The sequence below is a fragment of the Chrysochloris asiatica genome, unplaced genomic scaffold (assembly GCF_000296735.1).
Source record: "Chrysochloris asiatica unplaced genomic scaffold, ChrAsi1.0 scaffold00035, whole genome shotgun sequence".
NCBI classification, from domain to species: domain Eukaryota; kingdom Metazoa; phylum Chordata; class Mammalia; order Afrosoricida; family Chrysochloridae; genus Chrysochloris; species Chrysochloris asiatica.
The window spans coordinates 10161053-10171897 of record NW_006408553.1 but is presented as its reverse complement, the minus strand read 5'-3'; the positions used below and the strand labels follow the sequence as shown (position 1 = coordinate 10171897).

Genomic DNA, 10845 nt, shown 5'->3' with positions numbered 1-10845 from the left:
TTTTTTTTTTTTTTACTGAGATGGTTCATTTTAAACCCATATTAGAGTTCCAAGTTTTTATAATTAAACCTATTAACGATCACTCATAAATGAATCATATGATCCATCATCATCTTCTCCCATCTTCTCTTACCCAGACCCATCAGGGAAAAAAATCGTTTGAAGAGAAATACAAAGACTATAGCTATAAGAGACATGAAATAGTTATTGCACTGCAAAGAACAGCGTAGTTTAAGGTCATGAGCTATGGAATCACAACATTTTTGGATTCTTAACATAGTTGAAAATTTGGGGAAGTATGTTATTTTTCTATCACTGCTAGAAAAATGCCCACAAATTTAGCAGTTTAAAACATTACAAATCTATTACTACACAGATTTAGAGACCAGAAATCTAAGAAGGGTTAAAATGCTTGTGTTCTTATTGGAGACTCCAGGGAAGAAACTATGCCTTACTTATTCCAGCTTCTAGAGAATATCAATGTTCCCTGTCTTCTAGAACTTTCCTTAATTTTCAAAAACAGCAGTGAAACACTTTTCCTCTTCCCTATCTCCAACCACTTCCTTATAAGAACTGCTATGATTACATAAGTCCAACACAAATAATCCAGATATTTTTATTGTTGTTGTTCTTGTTGGTGGTGGTGATAGTGTTACACACTGTTGAATCACTTTTGACTTGCAGTGACTCTGTATAAAGTTTCCAAGGAAAGGCTAATGAGTTTGAATCATCAAACTTGTCATTCAAACTGCCCTTGCAGTCCAGTGCTTATCCTCTAGTACTGCAACAGGATTGTTTTTTAGATGCCATTAATTCAGTTGCAACCTGGAGCAACCCTGTTTACAACAGAACAAAATACTGCCTGGTCATGTACCATCCTCACAATTGCTATGTTCAAGTTGATTATTGCAGCAACTGTGCCAATCCATTTCATTGAGTCTTTCTTTTAATCAATGCTTCTCTGATTTACCAAGCATGATGTCTTTGTGGCAAGGACTGGCCCTTCCTGATGACATATCCAAAATACATGAAATAATGTCTAGCCACCTCACTTCTAAGGAGAATTCTTACTGAACTCAATCCCAGACAAGTTTGTTCCTTCTTGTGATTATTGTTGTAAGGTCATTCCACCTCATAGTGACTCTTTACACAATAGGAAAACAGCACTGTCTGATCTTATGCCCTTATCACAATTGATTCCTTTAAGCCCATTGCTGCTGACACTGTGTTAATATTTAGGACTCTTCCTCTTTATCTCTGATCTTCCATTTGACCAAGCATGATGTTTCTTTTCAGAGACTGCTTCTCCTAATAGCATGTGTGAGGCATGAGACACAAAGTCTTACCATCCTGGTTTCTAAGGAGCATTCTGACTGTACTTCTTCCAACACAGATTTGTTTGTTCTACTGACAGTCAACGGCACTTTCAACAAACTTCTCCAACACCATAATTCAAATTCATCAATTTTTCTAAATAAAGTCTTCCTTATTCATTATCCAACATTCATTTTTATAAAAGGTGATTGAAAATACCATGGTTTGGGTTAATGGCACCTTAGTTCTCAAACTGATCTCTTTGCTCTTGAATATTTTTGAGAAGTCTTTTATAGAAGATTTGTCTAGTGCAATCTCATTTGATTTCTTGACTGCTGCTTCCAGGAGTGTTGATTATGGATTCCAAGAAAAATGTAGTCTTTGACAATTTCAATCTTTTCTCCATGTATCATGATATTATTTATTGGTCCAATTGTGAAGATTTTTATTTTCTTTGCATTGAGGTGCAATACATACTGAAGATTGTTGTCTTTGACCTTTATTAGCAAGCATTGTAAATCCTTTCTCTTCCAGCAAGCAAGTTGTATAATCTATTAATGAGTCTTCTTCCAATCCCAATACCATGTTCTTCTTCCTATAATCTAGTTTCTTGGATTGTTTGCTCTGCATACAGAATGAATAAGTGTGGTGAAAGAATACAACCTTAGTGCATACATTTACTAATTTTAAACCATTCTGTATCATCCTTTGCTGTTCAAACAGCAGACTTTGGAACTGTATACAGGTTTCTCATGAGCACAATGAAGTGTTTAGGAATACCCATTCTTATATATTATATTGTTATTTTTTTAGGTTTTTCTTTTTTTTATTATTAATGTCTTATTGTGAACTATTTGATAGTTTACAAGGGAGAACATAAGCTTTTCATTCATCCTATCATATATCGTTTCATTGCCATGGTTACAATACCCTCCATGTATCATCAACAAACCAAAGGGTATACCCTGCAAGCCTGCCCCATGGTTGTCAGCACACAGCCCGTCTCCCTCTCTGGGTCTAGAGTCCCTAGGCACTCTATCTCTCCACATCATCGTCTCTGCATCCATCTCTGGCATCACTGCATCTCTGGGTAGGGTCCTGTATCTGCTCTTCTCCCTTGATGGTTCTCTGTTCCTAGACTGCAACGTCAGTCACTCCCCTCCTTTTGCTACAAAACATCTACCTTTACATTTCCAACCCTCATCAAGAGGTCTGATAACAATTATTCACTATTCTATCACAACAGACCTATCCACATATCCTTTTATCAGCCCCACCCAGACAGATTGGATACTACTCAGTGGAGAGTCTACTTCCTCCATGCTCTCTGGATCTAGGCTCCTTCTTGAAAGCTTGTAAGCTAGTCACTTCTTACTTTTGTAGAACCACCCCCCCACCCCACCCCCCACCCCAGTTTGGATAGCCAATGCCCAAATTGCCCATCCCGGTCTACTCTATGTTTGGAGAGTGTAGGAATGATCCTTGCTGTAAAGATTTGTTCCCTCTTTTGAGCTATTGCATCCATAGGTGTAGGTCAAGTTCATCAAATTGTATCAAATTATTCTTTTTTTCCTTCCTTCTAGTTGAACTCTGATCATCCAGTCATTGAAGCCAGGTCAAGTGGGTCTTATCTACAAGTGTGGGTGTTCTTATGCATATGCTCTCACTTCTTATCAGCTGGACGCTTCACTCTCCACTCTAGTCCTCTGTGGCTATGTCACTGACTCTGGGCCCAAGAGTCCCCAGGTCTTGCCACACTGCTGGCCAACCAGGTCTTAACCTGGGTTAACAGGAGTCTATTGAACATTGTAGGGCTTAGCTTGCTGTTTCATTGCTGTTTTTCCTTCACTTCTCCTTTTCAATGATAAACGTGGGCACCAATCAGAGAGTGTATTCCCATTAAGTCTTAGACTTGGAAGGGGGTTTGCCCTGAGGGGACCTGACCACTTGGCTTGATGTCTCCTGGGCAAGCAACTTGCTTGTTCTTGTAATAATCAGTCAGACTGCTTTTATTATTTTGTGTTTTTCCTGTTGGTCTTTCTTTCAAGAAGTATCTTCTGTTATTCTAGCCGCTCCAGGTTGCTCTGCCCTTCCTTTCAAGTGGAAATCTCCCACCTCAGAAGATTCTGGATAGGGTTCAGGATTCCACCTATAGTCTTATGTAATGCAGAGGCTCCACAGGAAGCCTCCTTCACTGGGCATGTTACCGTTTTATGTTTCCAATCAGTTATAAGCAGAAGATGGACTTACAAGCTTTCTATGGTGATATTTCTGGCTATTCCTTTCTCTCCCCCTCAAGTGTCTATTTTATAATGGTATGCCAGGGAAACTAAGATTCAAAAGACAGCCAACCATCTTAACATCATTTCTTCCTTTTTGCCCATTCCAACCATGTCTCAATCCCTGTATCCCAGAGCCCTGTTGTTCCAAGGTTGTGCATGCATCATTATTTACCTGTGTCCCACTTAGCCCATACAAACCTGCCTAATTGCTTTCCCATCCTCTTTGTTCTTCTATTCCCCTCTCCCTTCTTGTGCATTTCCCCCCTCCCTAGTATGCAAACTATCCTTTCTATTCCCTACCTTGTGCTCCACCTTTCCCTCCCTCCCCTCACACCGACTTCCCAGTAACCATCAAAGAATCCCCCCACCCCCTTTAGCATGGGTTCTTTTTCTTAGTCTTTTACAATAGTGGTCCTATGCAAGATTTCTCCTTTTATGACTGACTAATTTCACTCAACATAATGACCTCGAGGTTTATCCATGTTATGCAGTGGCTTGCAGCTTCCTTGTTGTTCTTCAAGGTAGCATAGTATTCCATTGTGTGTATGTATCACAGTTTGCTTATCCATTCTTCAGGTGATGGGCACTTTGGCTATCATCATCTTTTTGCTATTGTAAATAGTGCTGCTATGAACATTGATGTGCATATATCTACTTATGTTATGCCTCATATTTCTTGTGGGTAAATACCAAGTAGAGGAATTGCTGGATCATAAGGTATTTCTATTTCCAACCTTCTGAGGAAATGCCATGTTGCTTTCCAGAGAGATTGGACCATTTTGCAATCCCACCAGCAATGCAGGAGCATCCCAGTCTCTCCACATCCTCGCCAGCAATTAAAAGATTTACAGCCTAGGAAACCCTGTACAGGGATCACTATGAGTTGGAAACGACTCGATGGCACATAACAGCAACAACAACATTTATCTCAGTATAATGTAAACTCCAGTAAGATAAGGCAAGAATTTCATCTTTTGGGTTTAGTTTGGTTTTGTTTATTGTTGTATTTCCAATATCTAGGAAAGTGCTCATATATAGTAGAACTTTAGCAAATATTTGTAGAATGTGTGAGCAAGTGAAGGAGTTAATGCATAAACATAAAGACGATTTCCAACTCAGTTTTCTAATAACTATCTTCTTATACTTGTTCTCTGTATGTACTTTCTAGACATGATTTGAATAGCTCAGAAGACCCAAACCAAACCTGCTGAAGTTAGCCGATTTTAGCTCACAACAACCCTAGTAGAACTGCCCCAAAGAATTTCCAAGGCTGTAAATATATCAAAGCAGACAGTCCTATAGTTCTCCCTCTGAGGGGCTAGTGAATTTGAACTGCTTACCTTTCGGCATACAGCCAACTGAACTATTAAGGGAAAAACAAATTTAAGTTATTTAGAAGATGGCATTATTCTTGGTGATGCTATAATCCATTTTTAACTAAAAAGATCAGTGCTTTCCTTTTGGATTCATGTATGTAAAGAGCCTGATTAACTCATCCTCATTTTTCTAATACCCATTGTTGTTGATACAGGAGCAAGCTTAAGGTGAGGCCATATATTATTATTATATTACATTATTCAGTGAAGTTAGATGAACACTTCTACACAGTCTCTGTAAAGCCAGGTTTCGGGCTATGCCATGTCAGTGTGTTCCATGAAAACGCTCATTCTCTATAATGAAAAATACTGTAAATTGTCACCCTTGCTTAGTAAGCTTTAAGTAGCTCTCAGGTTGCCCTAGATAGTATATCCAAAGAGCAGTGAAGTGAGCTGCAAAACGTTTGGAGAGTAGTTAAAAAACTTCTCTGGGAATTAAAGTATTCCTGAGGTTACAGAATCGCATGACTCAATTGTTATTTGGGAAGTTTTGAGTGTGTACACCACCTTGATTCTATCTTATCTTTGTTCTTTTCTAGTTTCAGCTACTTTTGGAAAGAAATCCCAGACTATAATCTTGTCACAGATAAGTATAAAGAAAACCCCACCTCCCTGCTTCTGGTCACTGAAAACAACTTTGAATAATATTTTGCACAAGAACAGGATATTGGCAACTCAACTGTTAAACTTGTCTGTGATTATTCTTCCTTGAGATCACTCTGATGTCACCAGTGTAATTTGAGCCCTAAGCTTTTGTTCACACTTTAAATAGCACTCCCAGCATGATTTTGCTACAGACTCTGGAGAGCCCTGGGAGCTTAATTCCCGAAGAAGATCCCTCATCGATGAAAGCAAAGCGAAGCCACCAAGATATCATCATGTCCACGTCGCTAAGAGTAAGCCCGTCCATCCATGGTTACCACTTCGACACAGCTGCTCGTAAGAAAGCTGTGGGCAACATCTTTGAAAACATAGACCAAGAATCACTACAGAGACTCTTCAAAAACTCTGGAGACAAGAAAGCAGAGGAAAGAGCTAAGATCATTTTTGCCATAGATCAAGATTTGGAAGAGAAAACACGAGCCCTCATGGCCCTAAAGAAGAGGACGAAAGACAAGCTTTTCCAGTTTTTGAAACTGCGGAAATATTCCATTAAAGTCCACTGAGAACAGGAGAATGGATAAGAACGGACATTTACAGACGCAAAGTGAGTTTGTGAGACACTAACCACACGCAGCACGTAGTTGCTGCCTTGCAAACTTCTCTTCAATCAGAGCTCCGGAGCCTGGAGAGAAATAGAACTAACTGGTTACAATGACTCTTTCCAATTTCCTGACTGTGCTGTGACAGTGGAGAGCAAAATGCCTTCAGCAAGGATTGGAGACTCTCCCTGTGGGAAAGGACTGATACTGGTGTCAAGATAAGAAGAGTGAGTCTGGACAGATGCAATGAGAATTAAAGAAAACAGATGGGCTGGGAGAAAAATGCATCCAGGGTCATCGTGTCACATCCTAGGACTTAAGTTCACCATGACCTTATTTTATTTAAACAGAATTGGACTGGGGGAGGGCCGAGGGAGAGAGAAAAAGAAAACTGTGTTCCAAAGGTTTTCTGAATTTTTCTATTTGAATGTTCAAAATGTTGCCAAGCATCAATGTTGTCTATTGGTATAGCATTTTAGAAATCAGTAATTGATTATTTATTTGCATTTATTATAATGCCTGAAAAAGTGTGTACACATGGGTGTATGTGTACGCAGCTTGGTTAAACCATATGCCACTTTCTGGTTTGTAAAAACTTTTTATACATTTGAAACTGGTTGCACAAAAGTTAAAATAATGGGGTTCTTCATAAATCCAAAGCACTGTGAAAAAAATTTTATAATGGTTTTTATCTTCTGACTAATGCTAAAATATAATCTAATGAAAGTTCTTTCAGTTATTGCATTAAGCATTAGGAAGTGAATATTATACAATAAATAGTTTATAAAGATGCTATGGTTTCTATAATTTATTAGACATTGCAAGTGAGAGGCAACCATAATAAATTATTATAAAGTTAACAGTTCTTGGTGTGTGATGCTTGGTCTCAAAAGAAAAATAAGCAATTAAGTTTTAGTTATTGTAAACTTTTCTAAGGACTTGACACTCAGAATAAAAGGTGCTTTTGTATTAATTGTCAAAACTTTAAAAAGAAATTCTTACATCAAATATTTAAGAGGTATCTCTATACCAACTTTAAAACATGTTGTTGTTAAATTGATTCCGACTCATAGCAACCTTGTATAGAGTTTCCTAGGACCAGCTGGTGGGTTTGAACTGCTGACCTTAAGGTTAGCAGTCCAGTGTTCATTCTAGAACACCACACCAGAACCGCATACAGACAAGGAAATTCATAGACGGACTCATCAACATTGTTTCTTGTGATTCCACTGAGTCTAAGTTTTAAAAGGCTTTTCTCCCCATATTTTTGAAATTTGTCCTCTGTGACTATAATTGGTGTATATATTTGTAGAAAACTCATTTTACACCAGCAGATGGTGTCACTACACAAATATTTATTTCCCCCAAAGCAATATATTTTGGGGTTAGGAAGTCTGAATTATGGTCAATATTTTGTGGGTTATCAATGTTTATTTAATGTACACCGATGTGGGAATAGCATTCATTTTTTGTTTATATCCTCATAAAATTATAATAAAGCATTTCTAAGAAGGCATACATCAATGCCTCCTGTGCTTTCCTAAGAGAAAGAAATTAAGCCTTGCAGAATTACCTACAAAGGTTTTGAAACTGCTGCTCATAGTAAGACAAAATAAACCAGTAAAACAATCTCAAATCTTTTAAGAGGGGTACAGTCAGGTTTAATATTTTAAAGAAATTAAGTGTTAAAACCTGTTTCAATTATTAATTGACTCTTGCTGAAGATAATATAAAGTCATTTCATGCTAAAGGATTTCTTTATGTAGAGTATCCAGAAAAACTCTGAAATCATATGAAAAATTCTGTGTTTGTGTCTATGTGCATTTTTCTGGGAGTACTATTTATAATTTTCTTTGACTTTGCAAAGACATCCAAAAATCCAAACTCACTTCCCTCTAATCAATTAAAACTCATATGAGTCAGAAAGACGTTGAAGCTACCAAAAACCCCAAAACACAAGAACCCTTAAAAACAAAAGAGAAAGAGCTTTGTAAGTGGTGATGGATTTGGTTATGGTCAAAGTGAAAACCCCAAAGGGGTCTTATCGGCTCCATGAGATGATTCCCCCCTTGAGAACTGAATTTGCTTGATGATCTCACCTATAATCTCTGTGCTTGCTACGAGCTTCCCACTCCTGACAGGAACTTTAGTCACACATTTTCTCTGTACTTTAAAAATCTCCAAAAGACATTCATAAATTTCTTTGAAAGTAAGTTCAATAACTTGCCTTCCTAGAACCTAGAATACTTACTACATTCCACACTTTCAGTGAGAAATTAAAAAATCTTCTCTATTTTAAGATTTCAGACACATAATATAGATCATGATGCTCCTCAGAAACCTTATACAGGGTCACGATGTTTCAGAACAGATTCAACAGCACTTAACAACAACAAACATAGTTATTTAAGATGTTCTGGTAGTGTAGTGGATTAAAAACAGGGCTGCTAACTGCAAGGTCACCAGTTCAAATTTACCAGTCACTCTGCAGGAGAGAGATGAGGCTGTCTGCTCCTATAAAGATTTACATCCTCATAAATCCTATGCAGGGGCATTAGGAGTCGCATCTGACTTGGTAGCACATAACCACCACTACCAATAGCTATTTATTCTGCCTCTCAATAGAGTATACAATGTGTGTCATGTTCTCTTTGCACATTGTTGTTGTCGTGTGCCATTGAGACAATTCTGACTCATTGTGCCATCAAGACGGTTCCTACTCACAGTGACCCAGTATAGAGCTTCTGAGGAGCAGGTGAATTTTAACCATCTACCTCCTGGTGTCTGGTGTGGCTCTGTGGGTTAAAGAGCTAGACTGCAAAGCCATTTGAACTGCAAGGTCGGCAGTTCAAGCTCACCAGCCGCTCCTCGGAAACCCTGTGTAGGGTTGCTATGGGTCGGATCCGACTCTACGGCACTTAACAACAAGCAAAAACAACCTCCTGGTGTGGCGCTATGGGTTAATGCGCCAGACTGCAAAGCCGTTTGAACTGCAAGGTCTGCGGCTCAAACTCACCAGCTGCTCCTTGGAAACCCTATACAGGGTTGCTATGGGTCGGGACCGACTCGACGGCACTTAACAACAACAACCTTGCAGTTCAAATTGACATTGATTGCAGTTCAGTACTTTTCCTATAGCACTATACCGGGACTTCTTTCTGACTCAGAGCGACCCTATATATAGCATAGGGTAGAATGGCCCCACAGGGTTTCCTAGGCTGCAATCTTTACAGAAGCAGACTGCCACATCTTTCTCCAGGGGAGCAGCTGGTGGGTTTGAACCACTAACCAGGATTCCTTGCCTTTTCACATTGTTGTTATTTTTAAATGCCATCAAGTTGGTTCTGAGTCCTAATTAGTAAACTGCTAAATTGCAGTTCAACCCACCATCCACTCTTAGGAAACCCTTTTCACATTTGTTGTTGTTAAGTGCTGTCAAGTCAATTCTGACCCATAGCAACCCTATATAGGGTTTCTGAGGAGCAGCTGGTGGGCTTGAACCACTGACCTTGAAGTTCAAACCAAAAGTTCAAACCAATTAACTCACAGCGCCACATCAAGATTCCCCTTTTCACGTTGTTGTTGTGAAGTGCCGACGAGTCGATTCCGACCCATAGCGAACCTGTATAGAGTTTCCAAGAAGCAGCTGGTGAGCTTGAGCCGCAGAACTTGCAGTTCAAACGGCTTTGCATTCTGGCTCACTAACCCACAGCGCCACACCAGGACTCTGTCCTTTTCCCATTACTATGTACTAAGTTAGTTTTCTTGCAGTATTATCATTAGTTATTGATTTTAAACTAACACGGGAGACAAATTAAAAAGCAGTGGGTTCTAGTCTATATTATTGTACAAACATACTTTCTCCTTCGTGAAGGAAAAAAGTTAAGTCAAAGTGATTGTACAAGGATGACTTTCAGCTTCATTTTAAAAATTATTTAATCTGAGGTGAAAATAAAAATCTTTTGCACAGGGATAACTAATGCTGCTTAGAATTCCTTCTAAACCAAGCCAACTGATGTGAAGTAAATTCCGATTTATAGTAACCCTATGTTGTTTCTGTTAAGTGCTGTCAAGTCCATTCTGACTCAGCAATCCTGTACAGGGTTTCTGAGAAGCAGCTGGTGAACTTAAGCCGCCGACCTTGCAGTCCAGTGCATTAACTCGCAGCGCTACACTAGGACAGTGTGAAACTGCTCTCTAGGGTTTTCACAGCTATAATCTTGATGGAAGCAAACTTCCTCATCTTTATGGAAGCAGCTGAGCTCTTAAACATTGCACCACCTTGGCTGCTAGGACATGTGTCTTGCTAATGTCTTTTCCCATTTTCAGCAGGTTAGCAGAGGATACAATTGATGTTGCCCAGGAAGCCTTATCAGTTTATAAGCAAAAAATTAAGCTATGGTTTGGGAATTGTGTGTCCTTTTAGAGGACCTAATATACTCTGGTAGGGTGGTGGTTACGAATCAGGTTGCTAACCTCAGGGTCAGCAGTTCGAAACTACCAGCTGTTACACGGAAGAAAGATGAGGCTTTTTGCTCCCTTAAAGATTCACAGAAACCTGAAAGAGGAAACTCTGTGCAGGGTCGCTATGAGTCGAAACCAACTCCACGGCACATTACCACCACCAATATACATTTTATGGAGTCCTGATGTAGTGCTGTGGGCTAATAC

General features: G+C 39.2%; 1 protein-coding gene across 1 annotated transcript; it reads left to right on the top strand.

Moving 5' to 3' along the window:
• Positions 1–5817: 5817 nt before the first annotated feature.
• LOC102831699 (chromosome unknown open reading frame, human C8orf4) lies at positions 5818–6138 on the top strand. The gene has a single exon (XM_006859938.1). The coding sequence runs from the start codon at positions 5818–5820 to the stop codon at positions 6136–6138; it is 321 nt and encodes a 106-aa protein (XP_006860000.1).
• The last annotated feature ends 4707 nt before the right edge of the window (positions 6139–10845 follow it).

What these genes read in the sequence shown, in the direction of transcription:
- LOC102831699 (XM_006859938.1), top strand. Translation starts at nt 5,818, where the DNA reads ATGAAAGCAAAGCGAAGCCACCAAGATATCATCATGTCCACGTCGCTA.